Genomic DNA, 25,907 nt, shown 5'->3' on the forward strand with positions numbered 1-25,907 from the left:
GACACCATTCCTCCCACTGACACCAATGATGGGGCACTATTCCTCCCACTGACACCAATGATGGAGCACTATTCCTCCCACTAACATTAACAATGGAAACTATTCCTCCCACCGACACCAATGACTGGGCACTATTCCTCCAACTGACACCAACAATGGGGCACTATTCCTCCCACTGACACCAATGATGGGACACCATTCCTCCCACTGACACCAATGATGGGACACCATTCCTCCCACTGACACCAATGATGGGGCACTATTCCTCCCACTGACACCAATGATGGAGCACTATTCCTCCCACTAACATTAACAATGGAAACTATTCCTCCCACCGACACCAATGACTGGGCACTATTCCTCCAACTGACACCAACAATGGGGCACTATTCCTCCCACTGACACCAATGATGAGGTTCCCAAAAACTCTGTGGCTGCAATGTTATGCACATGTCTATCAGAGCTCAGTTTGTGACTCCCCCACACCACCCTATTGGTCCCCCATTACCGGCTGGTATCTCTCACTCATTAACACAAAGGCAATCCGGGGGAAAACAACAACACAGAAATTGTTCAGCACATCCCCTTTATTCTCAGCAGGATGGTTTCATTTTGTTCAGCACTTTATATCTGCTTCATCCGATTAATTCCCCGATCACTTGGGGTCCACGAATCGGCCAATCCCGAGGATGGTTTTGGTGTCTTTGTGGTACATCATCATGATGAACGGGCGGTTAGCATTGAACTGGGGGACTGGAGGGGAGACTAAGTTTAATGCGGCAGAAGTCGCAGCGCTGTCCGTCGTTCCTCCCTCCTCAAAGTTGATATAAGATCGGTGGAAAACCTGTCAACACAAAAAAGTCAAGGAATGAACTTCTAAAAGTTAAGAGAATGAAAAATTAAAAAAAAAGATTTGGGGACTAAGATAAATGAAACATACTAGGAGAGTGGACTTCTGTTAGGAAGAGACATTGGGGGGGGGATGTGTGCTAGTAGGGGTGATTGAAGGAATTTGTGCGAGGAGAATTTATTTTTTGGGGGGGGGGTTATTGCTAGCAGAGGGGATTTGGGGGGAGGAGATTTCTGCTGAGAGAGTGGATTTCTGTTAGGTAGAGGGATTGGGGGGGGGGATTTGTACTAGAACAATAGATTTCTGTTAGGAAGAGTGATTGGGGGGAGGATTTGTGCTAATTGGGATGATTGAAGGGATTTGTGCTAGGAGGGGATTTTGTTTTGGGGGGGGGGGGTTTAGTGCTAGCACAGGGGAATTGGGTGGGATTGGTGCTGAGGGAGGGGGTTTGGGAGGATTTGTACTAGAAGGGGTGATTTGGAGAAGGGATTTGTACTAGGAGAGTGGATTTCTGTTTGGAAGAGGAACTTGGGACGAGATTTGTGCTAGTAGGGGTGATTGAAGGGATTTGTGTGAGGATGGGAATTTTGGGGGGGGGGTATTACTACTAGCAGAGGGGATTAAGGGTGATTTGTGCTGAGGGAGGGGGATGTGGGGGGATTTGTACTAGAAGTGGAGACTTGGAGGGGGGATTTTTACTAGGAGAGTGGATTTTTCTTAGGAAGAGGGATTTGGGGGGGGAGGGGAATTGTGCTAGTAGGGGTCATTGAAGGAATTTGTGCTAGGAGTGGAAATTTGGGGAGGGGGGTGTAGTGCTAGCAGAGGGGATTGGGGGAGGGGAATTTGTGCTGAGAGAAGGGGATTTGGGAGGATTTGCACTAGACGGGGTGATTTGGAGGAGGGATTTGTACTAGGAGAGTGGATTTCTGTTAGGAAGAGGGATTTGGGAGGGGGAGGAAATCTGTGCTAGTAGGGGTGATTGAAGGGATTTCTGTGAGGAGAGGAAATTTGGGGAGGGGGGAGGATTAGTGCTAGCAGAGGGGATGGGGGGGGTGATTTGTGCTGAGGGAGGGGGATTTGGAGGGGATTTGTACTAGAAAGGGAAATTTGGAGGGGGGATTTTTACTAGGAGAGTGGATTTCTGTTATGAAGAGGGATTTGGGAGGGGATTTGTGCTACTAAAGGTGATTGAAGGGATTTGTGCCAGAAGGGGAACATTTTTTTTGGGGGGGAGGAAAGGAATTAGTGCAAGCAGAGGGGATTTGGAAGGATTTGTACTAGAAGATGGGGATTTGGAGGGCGAATTTGTACTAGGAGAGTGAATTACTGTTAGGAAGAAGGATTTGGGGGGTGGAAGGTTTTCTGTGTGTGGGTGTGTGGGTGAGTGAGCAGAGAGGGGTGTTTGGGGTGTGGAGGTGAGCAGAGAGGGGTGTTTGGGGTGTGGAGGTGAGCAGAGAGGGGTGTTTGAGGTGTGGAGGTGAGCAGAGAGGGGTGTTTGGGGTGTGGAGGTGAGCAGAGAGGGGTGTTTGGGGTGTGGAGGTGAGCAGAGAGGGGTGTTTGGAGTGTGGAGGTGAGCAGAGAGGGGCGTTTGGGGTGTGGAGGTGAGCAGAGAGGGGCGTTTGGGTTGTGGAGGTGAGCAGAGAGGGGCGTTTGGGGTGTGGAGGTGAGCAGAGAGGGGTGGTTGGGGTGTGGAGGTGAGCATAGAGGGGCGTTTGCGGTGTGGAGGTGAGCAGAGAGGGGTGTTTGGGGTGTGGAGGTGAGCAGAGAGGAGGTTTGAGGTGTGGAGGTGAGCAGAGAGGGGCGTTTGAGGTGTGGAGGTGAGCAGAGAGGGGCGTTTGAGGTTTGGAGGTGAGCAGAGAGGGGCGTTTGAGGTGTGGAGGTGAGCAGAGAGGGGCGTTTGAGGTGTGGAGGTGAGCAGAGAGGGGCGTTTGAGGTGTGTAGGTGAGCAGAGAGGGGCGTTTGAGGTGTGTAGGTGAGTCGAGTGGGGCGTTTGAGGTGTGGAGGTGAGCAGAGAGTGGCGTTTGGGGTGTGGAGGTGAGCAGAGAGGGGCGTTTGGGGTGTGGAGGTGAGCAGAGAGGGGTGTTTGAGGTGTGGAGGTGATCAGAGAGGAGTGTTTGGGGTGTGGAGGTGAGCAGAGAGGAGTGTTTGGGGTGTAGAGGTGAGCAGAGAGGGGTGTTTGAGGTGTGGAGGTGAGCAGAGAGGGGTGTTTGAGGTGTGGAGGTGAGCAGAGAGGGGTGTTTGGGTGTGGAGGTGAGCAGAGAGGGGTGTGAAGGTGAGAAGAGAGGGGTGTGGAGGTGAGCAGAGAGGGGTGTTTGAGGTTTAGAGGTGAGCAGAGAGGGGTGTTTGAGGTGTGGAGGTGAGCAGAGAGGAGGTTTGAGGTGTGGAGGTGAGTAGAGAGGGGCGTTTGGGGTGTGGAGGTGAGCAGAGAGGGGCGTTTGGGGTGTGGAGGTGAGCAGAGAGAGTGGCGTTTGGGGTGTGGAGGTGAGCAGAGAGGGGTGTTTGGGGTGTGGAGGTGAGCAGAGAGGGGCGTTTGGGGTGTGGAGGTGAGCATAGAGGGGCGTTTGGGATGTGGAGGTGAGCAGACAGGGGCGTTTGAGGTTTAGAGGTGAGCAGAGAGGGGTGTTTGATGTGTGGAGGTGAGCAGAGAGGGGTGTTTGAGGTGTGGAGGTGAGCAGAGAGGGGCGTTTGGGGTGTGGAGGTGAGCAGAGAGGGGCGATTGAGGTGTGGAGGTGAGCAGAGAGGGGCGTTTGGGGTGTGGAGGTGAGCAGAGAGGGGCGTTTGGGGTGTGGAGGTGAGCAGAGAGGGGCGTTTGGGGTGTGGAGGTGAGCAGAGAGGGGCGTTTGGGGTGTGGAGGTGAGCAGAGAGAGGCGTTTGGGGTGTGGAGGTGAGCAGAGAGGAGTGTTTGGGGTGTTGAGGTGAGTAGAGAGGGGTGTTTGGGGTGTGGAGGTGAACAGAGAGGGACGTTTGGGGTGTGGCGGTGAGCAGAGAGGGGTGTTTGTGGTGTGGAGGTGAGAAGAGAGGGGTGTTTGAGGTATGGAGGTGAGCAGAGAGGAGTGTTTGGGGTGTGGAGGTGAGCAGAGAGGTGTGTTTGGGGTGTGGAGGAGAGAAGAGAGGGGTGTTTGGGGCGTGGAGGTGAGCAGAGAGGAGTGTTTGGGGTGTAGAGGTGAGAAGAGAGGGGTGTTTGAGGTGTGGAGGTGAGCAGAGAGGGGTGTTTGGGGTGTGGAGGTGAGCAGAGAGGGGTGTGGAGGTGAGCAGAGAGGGGTGTTTGAGGTGTGGAGGTGAGCAGAGAGGAGGTTTGAGGTGTGGAGGTGAGCAGAGAGGGGCGTTTGGGGTGTGGAGGTGAGCAGAGAGGGGCTGTTATGATCCGCCAGGTGGTGCCTCAGGCTGCCAACTGACAGACCTACTCAGAGCGTGGGGTCTAAGCCCGGGCTGTGCTTTCACCAGGGCCCCTGATGGTGGGGATGGACTTGAAACAGTCCCGGGCCAGGTCACGACCTCCGAGCAGGCCCACCAGTGGCTGAGGAGACCTCCGGGGACAGGTACCGGGAGAGCCAGATGTGAAGGGAATGGCGGCCCCAGCAGGGTAGTAACGGATCGTGGACCCGTGAGGGTAAGCGGGGTACAGAATCGGTGGGCAAAGAGTAGTCGGGTCACACGCAGGATCAGCAGGGTAAGTCAGTCCGTAGAATGGTCAGGGCAATCCGGGTCAAACACAGGAGTAGGCAGAATGGTCAGGGCAATCCGGGTCAATCTCAGGAGCAGGCAGAATAGTCAGGACAATCCGGGTCAATCACAGGAGCAGGCAGAATAGTCAGGACAATCCGGGTCAATCACAGGAGCAGGCAGCGTAGTCAGGGCAATCCGGGTCAATCACAGGGGCAGGCAGCGTAGTCAGGGCAATCCGGGTCAATCACAGGGGCAGGCAGCGTACTCGGGGTCAATCAGGGTCACTAGACGGGTGCAGGAACTCAAAATCACAGAAAGACCTTGCGGCAATCTGTGACAGTGCAGGGTATCTTTAAATAGTGCGCCCTGCACTGTCATTGGCCGGCTAGGACGCGCCCCCGGCTGTCATTGGACGCCTGAGGCACGCCCGCGGCTCCTACTGCGCATGCGTGGCGTCCTGTCAGCCGCCGCTCGCCGGGACCTAGTGCCTGTGTCCCGGCGTGATCTGCCGCCAATGCGCATGCACGGGGGACGGCGCCGCGATCCAGGGCTACGGAGCAGCGATCCGTGACACTGCCCCCCCCCCAATGGGCACCCTCCGGGAGCCCCACTGATCTCTCCACCGCGGGTGACTAGGAAAAAATTCCCGGATGAGCCTCGGCGCGTGGATGTTCTGGGCGGGTTCCCATGAGTTCTCCTCAGGGCCATAACCCTTCCATTTTATCAGGAACTGTGTCTGGCCCCCCCTCTTACGGCAACTGAGGATAGTCTCCACTTCATACTCCTCCTGGTCACCTATGGTGACTGCCTCGGGAGGTCCGGATTCACGGTCTGGGAAGGGATCCGGTCTGGATGGCTTCAGGAGAGACACATGGAACACAGGATGTATCTTGAAGGTCCGCGGAAGCTCGAGTTCGTAGGCCACCTCGTTGACTACTCGTTTTACCGGAAATGGGCCAATGTACTTGGGTCCCAGCTTCCTTGAAGGGCACAGCATCTTCAAGTTGGTTGTTGCTAGCCAAACCCGATCCCCTGGTTGAAGAAGTAATTCTCCTCTTCTCTTTCTGTCAAATGCCCTTTTACTGTCCTCTTGGGCTTTAGCGATGACTTCCTGAATCGTCTTGTTGTTGACGGAAAAGAAGTTCAAGATGTCTTGAGACGCCGGTACCGGATTCTCAGGCATAAGATCAGGGAGGAATGTGGGGTGATACCCGTAATTGGAAAAGAACGGGGATTGACCCGTAGCTGAGTGACTCGAGTTTTTGTATGAGAATTCTGCGGAAGGCAACAACGTCAGCCAGTCATCCTGAAGGTAGGGTGTGTAGCATCGTAAGTACTGTTCCAGCGTTTGGTTGGTCCTCTCGGTTTGGCCGTTGGTCTGTGGATGGTAGGCGGATGAAAGCGACAGCTTGATTCCCAGCGCTTTACATAAGGCATTCCAGAACCTGGAGGTGAATTGGACCCCCCGATCTGACACAATATCTTCGGGAACCCCATGAAGCCTCACCACTTCCTTAATGAAGATCCGTGCCGTTTCCGGTGCCGATGGGGTCTTCTCCAGGGGCACGAAATGTGCCATCTTTGAGAAGCGGTCGACGATCACCATTATTGCTGTGTAGCCTTGGGATGGTGGGAGTTCGACCACGAAATCCATGGCTATCATTTGCCAGGCCCGCTTGGGTATGGGTAATGGACGTAACAATCCCCATGCCCCGCTCCTGGAGGGCTTGTTCCTTTGACAGGTGGGACAGGTCCGGACGTAACGCTCACAATCCTTGATCATGTCCGGCCACCAGAACGAGCGCCGTAGTAGTTCCAGAGTTTTCGTAACCCCGAAGTGACCCGCCATTGGATGGTCGTGGCAGTGCCCTAGGACCAAGGTTCGCACTTCTTCTGGGACCATGATTCGGTCTTCCTTCCAAAACAGCCCACCGTGGCTCTGGAGGGGTGACCCAGACGGAACTGGTAGTCCTGCAGAAGCATCGAGAAGTCGGGAGCGAAGTTCCGTTTGTAGAGCGAGGAAGCTTCCAGAAGGTAGGATGGTGTCTGGTACCACGGCGTCGTCGGGGTCTTCAAACATGCGGGACAGAGCGTCTGGTTTTGTATTCTTAGTACCGGGTCGGTACGTTATATGGAATGTGAATCGAGAAAAGAAAAGAGCCCATCTCGCTTGGCGCGGTCTCAGTCGTTTAGCCGTTCTTAAATATTCAAGGTTTTTGTGATCTGTGAATATTAGGATTGGGTGTGTGGCTCCTTCCAGTAAATACCTTCATTCTTCTAGAGCGTCTTTAATGGCCAGGAGCTCCCGATCTCCAATGTCATAGTTACGTTCCGCCGGTGTCAACTTCCTGGAGAAGAACGCCACAGGGTGCAGTAGTTCCTTGGTAGCATTCCTTTGGGACAGAACCGCTCCTACCGCGTTTTTGGAGGCGTCCACTTCCAAAACATATGGGAGAGAAGAATCCGGATGGCAGAGAATGGGAGCAGAGGTGAACAGTTTCTTGAGCTTTTCGAATGCCATCTGAGCTTCGGGAGTCCACTTAAAGCGGACCCCTTGTTTCGTCAGTTGCGTGATCGGGGAGACCAGACCGGAGAAGTTCCTAACAAACTTTCTGTAAAAGTTAGAAAAGCCGATGAAACGCTGTACCCCCTTTTTGTCGGCAGGTATTGGCCAATCTAAGATTGCCGTGACTTTCTGGGGATCTATCGCGACCCCCGCGGGAGAGAGAACCAGTCCCAAGAACGTGATTTTGCGCTGTTCAAAACAGCACTTTTCTGCCTTGGCGTATAGCCCGTGTTGACGCAACCGTTCTAATACCCGTAACACGTGACCTCGATGAACCTCCAGTGAGGGGGAAAAAATTAGGATGTCATCCAAATAAACCACCATGAAAATATCGAGAAAATCACGAAAAACATTGTTGATAAAGTGCTGAAAGGTCGCCGGTGCATTACAGAGCCCAAACGGCATCACCAAATATTCGTAGTGACCGAATCTCATACGGAACGCCGTCTTCCACTCATCCCCCTCCCTGATACGGACAAGGTTATAGGCCCCCCGCAGGTCTAATTTAGTAAAAATCGTTGCCGATCTCAGTCTCTGGAGGAGCTCGGGGACTAGGGGTAAGGGATAACTATTCTTTACCGTTATTTTGTTCAGATCACGGTAGTCTATGCAGGGCCGTAACGATTTGTCCTTCTTCTCTACGAAGAACAACCCGGCCCCGGCTGGGGATGTGGATGGACGAATAAATCCCTTCCGAAGGTTTTCGTCAATATATTCCCTCAGCACACCCGACTCCGTTTCAGACAAGGGAAAGATACGGCCGAATGAGATTTCAGATACGGGTAGGAGGTCTATGGGGCAATCGTAGGAACGGTGCGGAGGAAGAATGTCAGCACCCCGCTTACTGAAAACGTCTAAGAAGTCATGGTAGGCCGGAGGAATAACCTGGGATAGATTGTTGTCTCCATCCAGGCACAGGAGGAACCGGGGAACCACGGATCCTGTGACGTGGCAGTGACTCAAACAATAAGGTGACCGAAATTGAATTGTTCCCTTTTCCCAGTCAATCTGGGGGTTATGGGCCCTCAGCCAAGGGAGCCCCAGAATGACTGGAAAAAGGGGGGATGCGATGGCATCCAGACGGAGGAACTCCTGGTGATGGTCTGCCATTGTGGTGAAAATGGGTGGTGTCTCCTGGTCCACCACCCCTGATTTTATACTGGACCCATCTGCCAAGAAGATGTTGAACCCCCTTTCTTTGGTCTGGAGAGGGATTTTTTGCTGGTGGGCAAAAGTCAGATCGATAAAACAACTACAGGCTCCTGAGTCAACGATTGCGGTCACCGACAATGTTCCTCCGGGAAGCTGTAAAGACACAGGAATGGCCAGGTAACTTGACTGATCATCCCTTCCTGCAGGTAAAGTAAAAGAAACGGGAGTGGACTTACTCATTTTTGCAGGACAGGAGCGCACCTGGTGACCAGCTTCCCCGCAGTACAGACATAGGTTCTGTGATCGTCTCCTCTGACGTTCCTCGACCGATAAGTGGGAACGGGCCAGTCCCAGTTGCATGGGTTCCGAGTTGTCCCCTGTTTCCGTGCTTCGCGGATGGTTCCCTGGGGCTGGAGCTGTGTCTCTCGATGGAATCCATGCCACCCTTTGACCCTGGCTGCTCCTTTCCAGCCGACGTTCCCTTAGTCTACGGTCAATTTGAATGGCCAACTCAATCAGTTTTTCCAGGGAGTCAGGTAGGCCTACTCGTGCTAGCTCGTCTTTGAGAGACTCAGACAGCCCGATGCGGAACTGGTGACATAAGGCCGCATCGTTCCATCTGGTGTCTCCCATGCAACGCCTAAAATCGGATGCGTATTCTTCGGCTGTCCGGCGGCCCTGCCGCAGAGAGTATAGGGTAGCCTCTGTGGAAGCAGCCCGCTGAGGGTTGTCATACAAAACGGCCATGGCCTGAAAGAACTCGGTCACGGATAGAGATGAGCGAAGAAATGAAAAATTCGATTCGACTGATTCGGCGAATTCGTGGACAATATTCGAGTCGAATAAATTCGCTGTGAATTTAACTTAAAAAAGGGTGTTTCTAGGCTTCAGAGAGACTTAATATTAGTGCAGAACACTGTACCTTTAATTTAAATGCCCTTGGAGTCTGCTGGGGAAGAGAAATAATACTGTCAGTCAGTATGACATGCAGATGAGTGCCGTCGATCTTAGAATCACCGCACACTTCACTCCTTTGGCCAGTCACGGGGCCAAAACCAGTGTTTGGAGCCACAGTGTGGCGGTGGAGCCAGCAGCAATGGGAGGCCATACAGCAACCTATGACAAAATGGAAACCAGCAGGAGCGTGAGGAGACCTGAAAGTGGCACATGGCAGAGTGGTAGCAATGGGAGGCGGTACAGGGACCCAGGTCACACTGTGGGCCCAGCAGCAGCGTGACCAGGCGGTACGGGGGCCCATGGCCGATATGGGGCTTGGTGGCACCTATGGAAGGCCTGTAATCTGCCAGCAACCTATGACAAAATGGACAACCGCAGGAGTGTGAGGAGATTTCAAAGTGGCACATGGCAGAGTGGAAGCAATGGGAGGACGTACAGGGACCCAGGTCACACTGTGGGCTCAGCAGCAGCGTGACCAGGAGGTACGGGGGCCCATGGCCGATATGGGGCCTGGCGGCACCTATGGGAGGCCGCTAATCTGCCAGCAACCTATGACAAAATGGACAACCGCAGGAGTGTGAAGAGATTTCAAAGTGGCACATGGCAGAGTGGAAGCAATGGGAGGCCGTACAGGGACCCAGGTCACACTGTGGGCCCAGCAGCAGCGTGACCAGGCGGTACGGGGGCCCATGGCAGATATGGGGCCTGGCGGCACCTGTGGGAGGCCGCTAATCTGCCAGCAACCTATGACAAAATGGAAAACCGCAGGAGTGTAAGGAGACCTCAAAGTGGCACATGGCAGAGTGTAAGCAATGGGAGGCCGTACAGGGACCCAGGTCACACTGTGAGCTCAGCAGCAGCGTGACCAGGAGGTACGGGGGCCCATGGCCGATATGGGGCCTGGCGGCATCAATAGAAGGCCTGTAATCTGCCAGCAACCTATGACAAAATGGAAACCAGCAGGAGTGTGAGGAGACCTGAAAGTGGCACATGGCAGAGTGGGAGCAATGGGAGGCGGTACAGAGACCCAGGTCACACTGTGGGACCAGCAGCAGCGTGACCAGGCGGTACGGGGGCCCATGGCCGATATGGGGCCTGGCGGAACCTATGGAAGTCCTGGAATCTGCCAGCAACCTATGTCAAAATGGACAAGCGCAGTAGTGTAAGGAGACCTCAAAGTGGCACATGGCAGAGTGTAAGCAATGGGAGGCCGTACAGGGACCCAGGTCAAAATGTGGGCTCAGCAGCAGCGTGACCAGGAGGTACGGGGGCCCATGGCCGATATGGGGCCTGGCGGCACCTATGGGAGGCCGCTAATCTGCCAGCAACCTATGACAAAATGGACAACCGCAGGAGTGTGAGGAGATTTCAAAGTGGCACATGGCAAAGTGGAAGCAATGGGAGGCCGTACAGGGACCCAGGTCACACTGTGGGCTCAGCAGCAGCGTGACCAGGAGGTACGGGGGCCCATGGCCGATATGGGGCCTGGCGGCACCTATGGGAGGCCGCTAATCTGCCAGCAACCTATGACAAAATGGACAACCGCAGTAGTGTGAGGAGATTTCAAAGTGGCACATGGCAGAGTGGAAGCAATGGGAGGCCGTACAGGGACCCAGGTCACACTGTGGGCTCAGCAGCAGCGTGACCAGGCGGTACGGGGGCCCATGGCCGATTTGACCTCATTCATCCCATAGTCCTGCCGACTCACGAATAGCGTGGCCTCCTCAAAGGGCCTGAGCAAGCGCAGGTGTCACGCATGAGATGACAATGGCTGACATCTAAGTTACACAGGGAGTACCTTTATCCACTTTTAACATCAGGAAATCTGTGATGGCCTTTAGCTGTTCGTAAAGGCGGTCTAACATATGTAGGGTTGAATTACACCTTGTTGCAACGTCACAGCATGAGGAGTCGGTACGGGGGCCCATGGCAGATTACGTGCCTGGCAGCAGCAATGGGAGGCCCGTAATCTGCCAGCACCCTATGTCAAAAAATTCAACACACCAGCAGTGTGAGGAGACCGGAAAGTGGCACATGGCATGAGAGACTGTGGACCTGGCAGCAGCATGAGGAGGCGGTACAGGGGCCCATGGCAGATTAGGGGCCTGGCAGCAGCTATGGGAGGCCCGTAATCTGCCAGCACCCTATGTCAAAAAATTCAACACACCAGCAGTGTGAGGAGACCTGAAAGTGGCACATGGCAGAGTGTGGCGATGGAGACAGCAGCAATGGGAGGCCGTACAGGGACCCATGAGAGACTCTAGACTTGGCAGCAGCATGAGGAGGCGGTATATAGGGGCCCATGGCAGATTAGGGGCCTGGCAGCAGCTATGTGAGGCCCGTAATCTGCCTGCACCCTATGTCAAAAAATTAAACACACCAGCAGTGTGAAGAGACCTGAAAGTGGCACATGGCAGCAGAGTGTGGCGATGGAGACAGCAGCAATGGGAGGCCGTACAGGGACCCATGAGAGACTCTAGACTTGGCAGCAGCATGAGGAGGCGGTATATAGGGGCCCATGGCAGATTAGGGGCCTGGCAGCAGCTATGTGAGGCCCGTTATCTTGCAGCACCCTATTTTAAAAAAATTAAACACACCAGCAGTGTGAAGAGACCTGAAAGTGGCACATGGCAGCAGAGTGTGGCGATGGAGACAGCAGCAATGGGAGGCCGTACAGGGACCCATGAGAGACTCTAGACTTGGCAGCAGCATGAGGAGGCGGTATATAGGGGCCCATGGCAGATTAGGGGCCTGGCAGCAGCTATGTGAGGCCCGTTATCTTGCAGCACCCTATTTTAAAAAAATTAAACACACCAGCAGTGTGAAGAGACCTGAAAGTGGCACATGGCAGCAGAGTGTGGCGATGGAGACAGCAGCAATGGGAGGCCGTACAGGGACCCATGAGAGACTCTGGACCTGGCAGCAGCAGGAGGAGGTGGTATATAGGGGCCTATGGCAGATTAGGGGCCTGGCAGCAGCTATAGGAGGCCCGTAATCTGCCAGCACCCTATGTCAAAAAATTCAACACACCAGCAGTGTGAGGAGACCTGAAAGTGGCACATGTTTGAGGCATGATTCATGGCGGATTTAGTCAGTTGTGTCAGGAACTGGTGGTTTGAAATCCAGACTAATCCACGCCTGATTCATTTTCACAAACGTGAGTCTCTCCACACTTTGGGTGGACAGTCGTGTCCTCCGCGGAGTTACAATACCTCCTGCCGCACTAAACACGCGCTCCGATGCCACGCTACTGGCCGGGCATGACAGCCTTTCAAGGGCAAATTCAGCTAGTTGGGGCCAAAGGTCAAGTTTCGTTGCCCAGTAGTCAAGGGGATTGTCTACCTCGGTTGGCAGGGTGCTGTCCAAGTAGGCCCAAGCCTGTTGTTTGAGCTCCTGCTCCAGGTCCACCTGATGCTGCTGCTGCTGCTGCGGCTGGTTAGTAGTTTCCTCACTGCGCTGGTGAAGAAAGCTACTCATCATCGACTGCAGACTGAGGCAGCCGCTGCTGGTGGAGCTGCCACTGCTCCTACCACCCCACCCCTCCCCTGCTGCCATGCCAGCGGAACGCGAGCGCACAGGGCCCACAGTGTCTGAGGATGGACGTTGGCGCACAAAGGCAGAGACCAACTGACTACATAGGTGGTTTTTATAGTACGTTATTTTGGCCTCCCTCTCAGCAGGTGTGAAAAAGGCCACCATTTTGGACCGGTAGCGAGGGTCCAACAAGGTGGACAGCCAAAAGTCATCCCTCTGTCTGATGGTTATTATTCGGCTGTCGCTACGCAAGCAACCGAGCATGCTATGGGCCATTTGTGCCAAGGAATGCGAGGGACTCCCTGCCTCCATCTCCACAGCATACTGCCACGGTGCGTCTGGGTCCTCTGTCTCCTCCTCCTCCTCCTCTACCAGATGCTCCTGCTCCTCCACTCCTGTCCGCTGAGTGGAAAAACCACCCATTTCACTCAATAATTCCTGAGCACAAATGTCCTCCTCTACCTCCTCCTCTTCTTCCTGTCCTGCCCCCACAGGGGTCATGTGGCGTTGAGATCTGTGCGCCACGTCTACCGCACCCTGACCAGCCATTGTTAACAGCATTTGTTCCAGGACGTGCAACAGAGGAATGACGTCGTTCATCCCATAGTCCTGCCGACTCACGAATAGCGTGGCCTCCTCAAAGGGCCTGAGCAAGCGGCAGGTGTCACGCATGAGCTGCCAATGGCTGACATCTAAGTTACACAGGGGAGTACCTTTATCCGCTTGTAACATCAGGAAATCGGTGATGGCCTTTCGCTGCTCGTAAAGGCGGTCTAACATGTGTAGGGTTGAATTCCACCTTGTTGCAATGTCGCAGATCAGGCGATGCTGTGGAATTCCGTTCTGCCGCTGCAGCTCAATGAGGGTGTTCTTTGCGGTGTAGGAATGGCTGAAATGCATGCAAAGTTTACGTGACATTTTAAGGATGTCTTGCAGTGGAATGGTGGATTTTAGGAACCGCTTGACAACCAGATTGAACACGTGAGCCATGCATGGCGCATGGCACAACCTTCCTTGACGCAGAGCAGACACCATGTTCTTTCCGTTGTCGGTCAACATGGTTCCGATTTTCAGTTTGCGCGGAGACAGCCATCTGTCGATTTCTCTGTTCATTACACTCAGAAGTTCCTCCCCTGTGTGAGTACGTTCGCCAAGGCATACCAGGTGCAGCACAGCGTGACACCGTTGCGCCCTGCACATGTGATATGCCGGTCGGGTAATGGGACTTGGCACGGGGGTGGCGGCTGAGGACACGGCGGAAAAAGAGGTGGTAGAGGCGGACATGCTTGCTGGACCAAGGACGTGCAAACGTGGAGGCAAAAGCGTCGTGACCTGTCCAAGTTGCTGGTGCGGCTGTGCCGGCACCACGTTCACCCAGTGGGCCGTAAATGACATGTACTGTCCCTGACCGTAGTTACAGCTCCACACGTCGGCGCTGCCGTGCACTTTGGCAGAGACCGACATGCTCAAAGACTGGCCCACCATCTCTTCTACATGTGAATGCAGGGCTGGCACTGCCTTTTGGGCAAAGAAATGACGGCTTGGCACTCTCCACCGCGGCGCGGCACAAGCCATCATTTCTCGGAAAGGTGCTGAGTCCACCAGTTGGAAAGGGAGGGACTGCAGCACCAGCAACTTGGACAGGAGGACGTTCAGCTTTTGCACCGTCGGGTGCGTGCTCGCAAACTGTTGTCTCTTGGATACGGATTCCAAGAAAGACTGTTGACGGAATCCGAGAAGAGGAGTAGCAGGAGAAGGAGCATCTGAACGAGCGGAAGATGCCAACGAGCGACAACTCCCCTCAGCAGAGGTGTTGGAGCCTTGACTGGCTGATAGAGGGTGATTGACGACGTCGGGTGACGGAGCAAGTAACGGAGCGGGTGATGGAGCGGGGGCTGGGGCAGGCAGAACCGCCGTATCTTTATCACGGTTTTCCCAGGCCACCGAATGGTGACGCTGCATATGCTGACGCAACGCTGTAGTCCCAACATGGGCCCCCTGGCCACGCTTGCATTTCTGGCCACATAGTCGACATACGGCTACGTTTACTTCCTCGGGCGGCTTGACGAAAAATTGCCACACCACCGAGTAGGAAACTTTGCCCCCGCTACTCTTCACTGGCTGACTGCTACTTCCTCCGTGCGCACCGGCACCACTACTGGCCGTGGTGGTAGGCTGCAGTGGAGCTGGTGCTCTACTCCGTGGACGTTTGGCTCCACTGACACTGATGCGACCCTGCTGCCTCCTGGGCAACCCACCGACTGTTTCGCTCGCTGCCAAGCTGGCACCCTCTTCTCCTGATGATGCGGAAGAAATTGCCTGATGACGACGAGGCAGCCAAGTGCGATCAACCTCCTCATCATCAAGTACGGTCTCCGCCTCACTACTAGCCCCCTCGGCTGCGTCTGGGTCAGGAGACAGACCTGTCTCTAGACCGGCTACCGAGCCACTCTCCTCGCCAGTACTTGTTCGCTTGGCTGCTGAAAAGGCCGATGTCTCCCCCCGTTCCTGACCGCCCTCTGTTAGCTCTTCCTCACTGTACAGTGGGGCTGAGCCCACAGCATGCGATACTTCGCTTGGTGAGGGAACAGCAAAGGACAGGGGCAGGTAGAGGACACGTGATTTCAGTGGGCTTGCTCCCGGGCCATGCCAACTAACGGTTGTGTCTGACGTACCCACCGACCGTTGGCTGTAGGTGTCAGAGGTGACCTGGGAAGAGGAAGACGACCGAGCCAACCAATCAATGACGGCAGGGTTGTCGGTGGAGACACGACCGCTGGATGACACCGGGAGCACTGACCTCTGGCTGCGAATAGTGCTGCCTCGACCCCTTCCTCTGCTGCCACGTCTGCTCGCTCCTAAAACATTGCCTCCTCTGCCACTCCTCTGCATGTTGTCTGACATACTCTTTAATTCAACGATTAGGTGTCCCTGAGTAACAATTCTGTGTCCCTGAGTAACAATTCTCTGGCACTCAGTAACAATTCTGTCTGTCCCTGAGTAACAATTCTCTGGCACTCAGTAACAATTCTGTCTGTCCCTGAGTAAAAATTCTGTGGCCCTAAGTAAAGTTTCTGTGGCCCTGAGTAACAATTCTCTGGCACTCCGTAACAATTCTGTCTGTCCCTGATTATGAATTCTGTGGCCCTAACTAGCGTTTCTTTGTCCCTAAATAACGATTCTGTGGCCCTCATTAACAAGTCTGTGTCCCTGAGTAATGGTTCTCTGTCCCTAAGTAACTTTTCTCTGTCCCCAATTATCATTTCTGTGGCCCTAACTCTGTCCCTGTCCCTAGTACAGAGCGGTCTGCCTCTGTTCAATGACTGCAGGCAAATGAAGAATTCCAAAATGGCCGCTATTTATAGCTCGACCATTACACAGTGCTGGCTGGCTGGCTGCTGATTGGCTGATGCGATCACATGTCGTTGAGGAATGCATTATGGGGCAGCGCGCCTTGTCTGCGCGCCTTCCCAGACATCCCCGCTCCGTCGCCGCACATGTCAGCCGCCATTTTCTGAAAAATTTCGATTCGCGCGTCCGAATTAGGCTATTTTTCGGATTCGGCACGAATCGAAATTTTTCAGATATTCGACTCGAATTCCACTTCGGATACTTCGATTCGCTCATCTCTAGTCACGGAGTCAAGATGGGGGTCGTGCTTCTCCATCAGATGGTGAGCCCAATCCTGGGGCTCATCCTGAAGGAGGGAGACTATAAACCCCACCTTGACGGTCTCGGTGGTGAACGTGCGGGGCTGTAAGTCGAAGTACAGGGTGCAAGCGTTCCGGAAGGCTCGGAAGCGGCTCCGGTCACCACGGAATCGTTCCGGCAGAGGAACGCGGGGTTCAGGAGCTAGGCGTGTGGCAACCGCTCTGGTTAGCGGTAGGTTCTGCAGATGGAGGACTCTGAGCAGGAGGAGTCAGGGGAGATATTGACTCCATGCGGTCCTCCAGTTGGGCGCAGCGACTGTGGAAATTCTAAAAAGCCTGGGTCAAGGTTGCCAGGTGCTGGCAAATATCCTCTAGGGACGCCGGTCCACTTCCTGGCTCTGTCATGGCCGCAAGGTACTGTTATGATCCGCCAGGTGGTGCCACAGGCTGCCAACTGACAGACCTACTCAGAGCGTGGGGTCTAAGCCTGGGCTGTGCTTTCACCGGGGCCCCTGATGGTGGGGATGGACTTGAAACAGTCCCGGGCCAGGTCACGACCTCCGAGCAGGCCCACCAGTGGCTAAGGAGACCTCCGGGGACAGGTACCGGGAGAGCTAGATGTGAAGGGAATGGTGGCCCCAGCAGGGTAGTAACGGATCGTGGACCCGTGAGGGTAAACGGGGTACAGAATCGGTGGGCAAAGAGTAGTCGGGTCACACGCAGGATCAGCAGGGTAAGTCAGTCCGTAGAATGGTCAGGGCAATCCGGGTCAAACACAGGAGCAGGCAGAATAGTCAGGACAATCCGGGTCAATCACAGGAGCAGGCAGCGTAGTCAGGGCAATCCGGGTCAATCACAGGGGCATGCAGCGTAGTCAGGGTCAATCAGGGTCACTAGACGGGTGCAGGAACTCAAAATCACAGAAAGACCTTGCGGCAATCTGTGACAGTGCAGGGCATCTTTAAATAGTGCGCCCTGCACTGTCATTGGACGGCTAGGACGCGCCCCCGGCTGTCATTGGACGCCTGAGGCGCGCCCGCGGCTCCTACTGCGCATGCGCGGCGTCCTGTCAGCCGCGGCTCGCCGGGACCTAGTGCCTGTGTCCCGGCGTGATCTGCCGCCAATGCGCATGCGCGGGGGACGGCGCCGCGATCCAGGGCTACGGAGTCGCGATCCCTGACAGGGGCGTTTGGGATGTTGAGGTGAGCAGAGAGGGGCGTTTGGGGTGTGGAGGTGAGCAGAGAGGGGCGTTTGGGGTGTGGAGGTGAGCAGAGAGGGGTGTTTGGGGTGTGGAGGTGAGCAGAGAGGGGCGTTTGGGGTGTGGAGGTGAGCAGAGAGGGGCGTTTGAGGTTTAGAGGTGAGCAGAGAGGGGCGTTTGAGGTGTGGAGGTGAGCAGAGAGGGGCGTTTGAGGTTTGGAAGTGAGCAGAGAGGGGCATTTGAGGTGTGGAGGTGAGCAGAGAGGGGCGTTTGAGGTATGGAGGTGAGCAGAGAGAGGCGTTTGGGGTGAGGAGGTAGGCAGAGAGGGGCGTTTGAGGTGTGGAGGTGAGCAGAGAGGGGCGTTTGGGGTGTGGAGGTGAGCAGAGAGGGGCGTTTGGGGTGTGGAGGTGAGCAGAGAGGGGTGTGGAGGTGAGCAGAGAGGAGGTTTGAGATGTGCAGGTGAGCAGAGAAGGGCGTTTGGGGTGTGGAGGTGAGCAGAGAGGGGCGTTTGAGGTGTGAAGGTGAGCAGAGAGGGCGTTTGGGGTGTGGAGGTGAGCAGAGAGGGGCGTTTGGGGTGTGGAGGTGAGCAGAGGGGGGCGTTTGGGATGTGGAAGTGAGCAGAGAGGGGCATTTGGGGTGTGGAGGTGAGCAGAAAGGGGCGTTTGGAGTGTTGAGGTGAGCAGAGAGGGGTGTTTGGGGTGTGGAGGTGAGCAGAGAGGGGTTTTGGATGTGGAGGTGAGCAGAGAGGGGTGTTTGAGGTATGGAGGTGAAACGAGAGGAGTGTTTGGGGTGTGGAGGTGAGCAGAGAGGGGCGTTTGGGGTGTGGACGTGAGCAGAGAGTGGCGTTTGGGATGTGGAGGTGAGCAGAGAGGGGCGTTTGAGGTTTAGAGGTGAGCAGAGAGGGGCGTTTGAGGTTTAGAGGTGAGCAGAGAAAGGCGTTTGAGGTTTGGAGGTGAGAAGAGAGGGGCGTTTGAGGTGTGGAAGTGAGCAGAGAGGGGCGTTTGAGGTGTGGAGGTGAGCAGAGAGGGGTGTGGAGGTGAGCAGAGAGGGGCGTTTGGGGTGTGGAGGTGAGCAGAGAGGGGCGTTTGAGGTGTGGAGGTGAGCAGAGAGGGGCGTTTGAGGTTTGGAGGTTAGACGAGAGGGGCGTTTGGGGTGTGCAGGTGAGCAGAGAGGGGCGTTTGGGGTGTGGAGGTGAGCAGAGAGGGGCGTTTGAGGTGTGAAGGTGAGCAGAGAGGGCGTTTGGGGTGTGGAGGTGAGCAGAGAGGGGCGTTTGGGGTGTGGAGGTGAGCAGAGGGGGGCGTTTGGGATGTGGAAGTGAGCAGAGAGGGGCATTTGGGGTGTGGAGGTGAGCAGAAAGGGGCGTTTGGAGTGTTGAGGTGAGCAGAGAGGGGTGTTTGGGGTGTGGAGGTGAGCAGAGAGGGGTTTTGGATGTGGAGGTGAGCAGAGAGGGGTGTTTGAGGTATGGAGGTGAAACGAGAGGAGTGTTTGGGGTGTGGAGGTGAGCAGAGAGGGGCGTTTGGGGTGTGGACGTGAGCAGAGAGTGGCGTTTGGGATGTGGAGGTGAGCAGAGAGGGGCGTTTGAGGTTTAGAGGTGAGCAGAGAGGGGCGATTGAGGTTTAGAGGTGAGCAGAGAGGGGCGTTTGAGGTTTGGAGGTGAGAAGAGAGGGGCGTTTGAGGTGTGGAAGTGAGCAGAGAGGGGCGTTTGAGGTGTGGAGGTGAGCAGAGAGGGGTGTGGAGGTGAGCAGAGAGGGGCGTTTGGGGTGTGGAGGTGAGCAGAGAGGGGCGTTTGAGGTGTGGAGGTGAGCAGAGAGGGGCGTTTGAGGTGTGGAGGTTAGACGAGAGGGGCGTTTGGGGTGTGGAGGTGAGCAGAGAGGGGCGTTTGGGGTGTGGAGGTGAGCAGAGAGGGGCGTTTAGGGTGTGGAGGTGAGCAGAGAGGGTCGTTTGAGGTGTGGAGGTGAGCAGAGAGGTGCATTTGGGGTGTGGAGGTGAGCAGAGAGGGTCGATTATGGTGTTGAGGTGAGCAGAGAGGGGCGTTTGAGGTTTTAGGTGAGCAGAGAGGGGCATTTGAGGTGTGGAGGTGAGCAGAGAGGGGCGTTTGAGGTTTGGAGGTGAACAGAGAGGGGCGTTTGAGGTGTGGAGGTGAGCAGAGAGGGGCGTTTGAGGTGTGGAGGTGAGCAGAGAGGGGCGTTTGGGGTGTGGAGGTGAGCAGAGAGGGGCGTTTGGGGTGTGGAGGTGAGCAGAGAGGGGCGTTTGGGGTGTGGAGGTGAGCAGAGAGAGGCGTTTGAGGTGTGGAGGTGAACAGAGAGGAGCGTTTGGGGTGTGGATGTGAGCAGAGAGGGGCGTTTGGGGTGTGTAGGTGAGCAGAGAGGGGAGTTTGGGGTGTGGATGTGAGCAGAGAGGGGCGTTTGGGGTGTGGAGGTGAGCAGAGAGGGGCGTTTGGGGTGTGGATGTGAGCAGAGAGGGGCGTTTGGGGTGTGGAGGTGAGCAGAGAGGGGAGTTTGGGGTGTGGATGTGAGCAGAGAGGGGCGTTTGGGGTCTGGAGGTGAGCAGAGAGGGGCGTTTGGGGTGTGGAGGTGAGCAGAGAGGGGCGTTTGGGGTGTGGAGGTGAGCAGAGAGGGGCTTTTGGGGTGTGGAGGTGAGCAGAGAGGGGCGTTTGGGGAGTGGAGGTGAGCAGAGAGGGGCGTTTGGGGTGTGGAGGTGAGCAGAGAGGGGCGTTTGGGGTGTGGAGGTGAGCAGAGAGGAGTTTTTGGGGTGTGGAGGTGAGCATAGAGGGGCGTTTGGGGTGTGGAGGTGAGCAGAGAGGGGCATTTGGGGTGTGGAGGTGAGCAGAGAGGGGCGTTTGGGGTGTGGAGGTGAGCAGAGAGGGGCGTTTGGGGTGTGGAGGTGAGCAGAGAGGGGCGTTTGGGGTGTGGAGGTGAGCAGAGAGGGGCGTTTGGGGCGTGGAGGTGAGCAGAGAGGGGTGTTTGAGGTGTGGAGGTGAGTAGAGAGGGGTGTTTGAGGTGTGGAGGTGAGCAGAGAAAAGGTTTGAGGTGTGGAGGTGAGCAGAGAGGGGCGTTTGGGGTGTGGAGGTGAGCAGAGAGGGGTGTTTGAGGTGTGGAGGTGAGCAGAGAGGGGTGTTTGAGGAGTGGAGGTGAGCAGAGAGGGGTGTTTGTGGTGTGGAGGTGAGCAGAGAGGGGTATGTGGGGTGTGGAGGTGAGCAGAGAGGGGTGTTTGGGGTGCGGAGGTGATCTGAGAGGGGTGTTTGAGGTGCGGAGGTGAGCAGAGAGGAGGTTTGAGGTGTGGAGGTGAGCAGAGAGGGGCGTTTGGGGTGTGTAGGTGAGCAGAGAGGGGTGTTTGGGGTGTGGATGTGAGCAGAGAGGGGCGTTTGAGGTGTGGAGGTGAGCAGAGAGGGGCGTTTGGGGTGTGGAGGTGAGCAGAGAGGGGCGTTTGGGGTGTGAATGTGAGCAGAGATTGGCGTTTGGGGTGTGGAGGTGAGCAGAGAGGGGAGTTTGGTGTGTGGAGGTGAGCAGAGAGAGGCGTTTGGGGTGTGGAGGTGAGCAGAGAGGGGCGTTTGGAGTGTGGAGGTTAGCAGAGAGAGGCGTTTGGGGTGTGGAGGTGAGCAGAGAGGGGCGTTTGGGGTGTGGATGTGAGCAGAGAGGGGCGTTTGGGGTGTGGAGGTGAGCAGAGAGGGGCGTTTGGGGTGGGATGTGAGCAGAGAGGGGCGTTTGGGGTGTGGAGGTGAGCAGAGAGGGGCGTTTGGGGTGTGGAGGTGAGCAGAGAGGGGCGTTTGAGGTGTTGAGGTGAGCAGAGAGGGGCGTTTGGGGTGTGGAGGTGAGCAGAGAGGGGCGTTTGGGGTGTGGAGGTGAGCAGAGAGGAGTTTTTGGGGTGTGGAGGTGAGCAGAGAGGGGCATTTGGGGTGTGGAGGTGAGTAGAGAGGGGTGTTTGGGGTGTGGAGGTGAGCAGAGAGGGGTGTTTGGGGTGTGGAGGTGAGCAGAGAGGGGTGTTTGAGGTGTGGAGGTGAGTAGAGAGGGGTGTTTGAGGTGTGGAGGTGAGCAGAGAAAAGGTTTGAGGTGTGGAGGTGAGCAGAGAGGGGCGTTTGGGGTGTGGAGGTGAGCAGAGAGGGGTGTTTGAGGTGTGGAGGTGAGCAGAGAGGGGTGTTTGAGGAGTGGAGGTGAGCAGAGAGGGGTGTTTGTGGTGTGGAGGTGAGCAGAGAGGGGTATGTGGGGTGTGGAGGTGAGCAGAGAGGGGTGTTTGGGGTGCGGAGGTGAGCTGAGAGGGGTGTTTGAGGTGCGGAGGTGAGCAGAGAGGAGGTTTGAAGTGTGGAGGTGAGCAGAAAGAGGCGTTTGGGGTGTGTAGGTGAGCAGAGAGGGGCGTTTGGGGTGTGGATGTGAGCAGAGAGGGGCGTTTGAGGTGTGGAGGTGAGCAGAGAGGAGGTTTGAGGTGTGGAGGTGAGCAGAGAGGGGCGTTTGGGGTGTGTAGGTGAGCAGAGAGGGGCGTTTGGGGTGTGGATGTGAGCAGAGAGGGGCGTTTGAGGTGTGGAGGTGAGCAGAGAGGGGCGTTTGGGGTGTGGAGGTGAGCAGAGAGGGGCGTTTGGGGTGTGAATGTGAGCAGAGATTGGCGTTTGGGGTGTGGAGGTGAGCAGAGAGGGGAGTTTGGTGTGTGGAGGTGAGCAGAGAGAGGCGCTTGGGGTGTGGAGGTGAGCAGAGAGGGGCGTTTGGAGTGTGGAGGTTAGCAGAGAGAGGCGTTTGGGGTGTGGAGGTGAGCAGAGAGGGGTGTTTGGGGTGTGGAGGTGAGAAGAGAGGGGCGTTTGGGGAGGGATGTGAGCAGAGAGGGGCGTTTAGGGTGTGGAGGTGAGCAGAGAGGGGCGTTTGGGGTGTGGAGTTGATCAGAGAGGGGCGTTTGAGGTGTTGAGGTGAGCAGAGAAGGGCGTTTGGGGTGTGGAGGTGAGCAGAGAGGGGCGTTTGGGGTGTGGAGGTGAGTAGAGAGGGGTGTTTGGGGTGTGGAGGTGAGCAGAGAGGGGTGTTTGGGGTGTGGAGGTGAGCAGAGAGGGGTGTTTCAGGTGTGGAGGTGAGTAGAGAGGGGTGTTTGAGGTGTGGAGGTGAGCAGAGAAAAGGTTTGAGGTGTGGAGGTGAGCAGAGAGGGGCGTTTGGGGTGTGGAGGTGAGCAGAGAGGGGTGTTTGAGGTGTGGAGGTGAGCAGAGAGGGGTGTTTGAGGAGTGGAGGTGAGCAGAGAGGGGTGTTTGTGGTGTGGAGGTGAGCAGAGAGGGGTATGTGGGGTGTGGAGGTGAGCAGAGAGGGGTGTTTGGGGTGCGGAGGTGAGATGAGAGGGGTGTTTGAGGTGCGGAGGTGAGCAGAGAGGAGGTTTGAGGTGTAGAGGTGAGCAGAGAGAGGCGTTTGGGGTGTGTAGGTGAGCAGAGAGGGGCGTTTGGGTTTGGATGTGAGCAGAGAGGGGCGTTTGAGGTGTGGAGGTGAGCAGAGAGGGGCGTTTGGGGTGTGGAGGTGAGCAGAGAGGGGCGTTTGGGGTGTGAATGTGAGCAGAGATTGGCGTTTGGGGTGTGGAGGTGAGCAGAGAGGGGAGTTTGGTGTGTGGAGGTGAGCAGAGAGAGGCGTTTGGGGTGTGGAGGTGAGCAGAGAGGGGCGTTTGGAGTGTGGAGGTTAGCAGAGAGAGGCGTTTGGGGTGTGGAGGTGAGCAGAGAGGGGCGTTTGGGGTGTGGATGTGAGCAGAGAGGGGCGTTTGGGGTGTGGAGGTGAGCAGAGAGGGGCGTTTGGGGTGGGATGTGAGCAGAGAGGGGCGTTTGGGGTGTGGAGGTGAGCAGAGAGGGGCGCTTGGGGTGTGGAGGTGAGCAGAGAGGGGCGTTTGAGGTGTGGAGGTAAGAAGAGAGGGGCGTTTGGGGTGTGGAGGTGAGCAGAGAGGGGCGTTTTGGGTGTGGAGGTGAGCAGAGAGGGGCGTTTTGGGTGTGGAGGTGAGCAGAGAGGGGCGTTTGAGGTGTGGAGGTGAGCAGAGAGGGGCATTTGGGGTGTGGAGGTGAGCAGAGAGGGTCGATTGGGGTGTGGAGGTGAGCAGAGAGGGGCGTTTGAGGTTTTAGGTTAGCAGAGAGGGGCGTTTGAGGTGTGGAGGTGAGCAGAGAGAGGCGTTTGAGGTTTGGAGGTGAGCAGAGAGGGGCATTTGAGGTGTGGAGGTGAAAAGAGAGGGGCGTTTGGGGTGTGGATGTGAGCAGAGAGGGGCTTTTGGGGTGTGTAGGTGAGCAGAGAGGGGAGTTTGGGGTGTGGAGGTGAGCAGAGAGGGGCGTTTGGGGTGTGGAGGTGAGCAGAGAGGGGCGTTTGGGGTGTGGAGGTGAGCAGAGAGGGGCGTTTGAGGTGTTGAGGTGAGCAGAGAGGGGCGTTTGGGGTGTGGAGGTGAGCAGAGAGGGGCGTTTGAGGTGTGGAGGTGAGCAGAGAGGAGTTTTTGGGGTGTGGAGGTATGCAGAGAGGGGTGTTTGAGGTGTGGATGTGAGCAGAGAGGGGTGTTTGGGGTGTGGAGGTGGGCAGAGAGGGGTGTTTGGGGTGTGGAGGTGAGCAGAGAGGGGTGTTTGGGGCGTGGAGGTGAGCAGAGAGGGGTGTTTGAGGTGTGGAGGTGAGCAGAGAGGGGTGTTTGAGGTGTGGAGGTGAGTAGAGAAAAGGTTTGAGGTGTGGAGGTGATCAGAGAGGGGCGTTTGGGGTGTGGAGGTGAGCAGAGAGGGGTGTTTGAGGTGTGGAGTTGAGCAGAGAGGGGTGTTTGTGGTGTGGAGGTGAGCAGAGAGGGGTATTTGGGGTGTGGAGGTGAGCAGAGTGGGGTGTTTGGGGTGCGGAGGTGAGCTGAGAGGGGTGTTTGAGGTGCGGAGGTGAGCAGAGAGGAGGTTTGAGGTTTGAGGTGAGCAGAGAGGGGCGTTTGGGGTGTGTAGGTGAGCAGAGAGGGGCGTTTGGGGTGTGGAGGTGAGCAGAGAGGGGCGTTTGGTGTGTGGAGGTGAGCAGAGAGGGGCGTTTGAGGTGTAGAGGTGAGCAGAGAGGGGCGTTTGGGGTGTGGAGGTGAGCAGAGAGGGGCGTTTGAGGTGTGGAGGTGAGCAGAGAGGAGTTTTTGGGGTGTGGAGGTGAGCAGAGAGGGGTGTTTGAGGTGTGGAGGTGAGCAGAGAGGGGCGTTTGGGGTGTGGAGGTGAGCAGAGAGGGGCGTTTGGGGTGTGGATGTGAGCAGAGTGGGGCGTTTGAGGTGTGGAGGTGAGCAGAGAGGGGCGTTTGGGGTGTGGAGGTGAGCAGAGAGGGGCGTTTGGGGTGTGAATGTGAGCAGAGATTGGCGTTTGGGGTGTGGAGGTGAGCAGAGAGGGGAGTTTGGTGTGTGGAGGTGAGCAGAGAGAGGCGTTTGGGGTGTGGAGGTGAGCAGAGAGGGGCATTTGGAGTGTGGAGGTTAGCAGAGAGAGGAGTTTGGTTTGTGGAAGTGAGCAGAGAGGGGCGTTTGGGGTGTGGATGTGTGCAGAGAGGGGCGTTTGGGGTGTGGAGGTGAGCAGAGAGGGGCGTTTGGGGTGGGATGTGAGCAGAGAGGGGCGTTTGGGGTGTGGAGGTGAGCAGAGAGGGGCGTTTGGGGTGTGGAGGTGAGCAGAGAGGGGCGTTTGAGGTGTGGAGGTTAGAAGAGAGGGGCGTTTGGGGTGTGGAGGTGAGCAGAGAGGGGCGTTTTGGGTGTGGAGGTGAGCAGAGAGGGGCGTTTTGGGTGTGGAGGTGAGCAGAGAGAGGCGTTTGAGGTGTGGAGGTGAGCAGAGAGGGGCATTTGGGGTGTGGAGGTGAGCAGAGAGGGTCGATTGGGGTGTGGAGGTAAGCAGAGAGGGGCGTTTTGAGGTTTTAGGTGAGCAGAGAGGGGCGTTTGAGGTGTGGAGGTGAGCAGAGAGGGGCGTTTGAGGTTTGGAGGTGAGCAGAGAGGGGCGTTTGAGGTGTGGAGGTGAAAAGAGAGGGGCGTTTGGGGTGTGGATGTGAGCAGAGAGGGGTGTTTGGGGTGTGGAGGTGAGCAGAGAGGGGTGTTTGGGGTGTGGAGGTGAGCAGAGAGGGGTGTTTGGGGCGTGGAGGTGAGCAGAGAGGGGTGTTTGAGGTGTGGAGGTGAGCAGAGAGGGGTGTTTGAGGTGTGGAGGTGAGTAGAGAAAAGGTTTGAGGTGTGGAGGTGATAAGAGAGGGGCGTTTGGGGTGTGGAGGTGAGCAGAGAGGGGTGTTTGAGGTGTGGAGGTGAGCAGAGAGGGGTGTTTGTGGTGTGGAGGTGAGCAGAGAGGGGTATTTGGGGTGTGGAGGTGAGCAGAGTGGGGTGTTTGGGGTGCGGAGGTGAGCTGAGAGGGGTGTTTGAGGTGCGGAGGTGAGCAGAGAG

At 56.4% G+C, this 25,907-nt stretch overlaps 1 protein-coding gene across 1 annotated transcript in view; it reads right to left on the bottom strand.

Moving 5' to 3' along the window:
• Nucleotides 1-569: 569 nt before the first annotated feature.
• LOC149433270 (serine protease inhibitor A6-like) overlaps nt 570-25,907 on the bottom strand; it is a 49,415-nt gene continuing 24,077 nt past the window's right edge. The window contains exon 5 of the mRNA XM_089664480.1: nt 570-844. Within this exon, the coding sequence (XP_089520606.1) occupies nt 656-844 (189 nt within the window). The 3' untranslated portion in view covers nt 570-655. The remainder of the gene's footprint in view (nt 845-25,907) is intronic.

Source organism: Staurois parvus, unplaced genomic scaffold, assembly GCF_062004578.1.
Source record: "Staurois parvus isolate SC_StPar_1 unplaced genomic scaffold, SC_StPar_1.0 ptg001919l, whole genome shotgun sequence".
Taxonomy (NCBI): Eukaryota; Metazoa; Chordata; class Amphibia; order Anura; family Ranidae; genus Staurois; species Staurois parvus.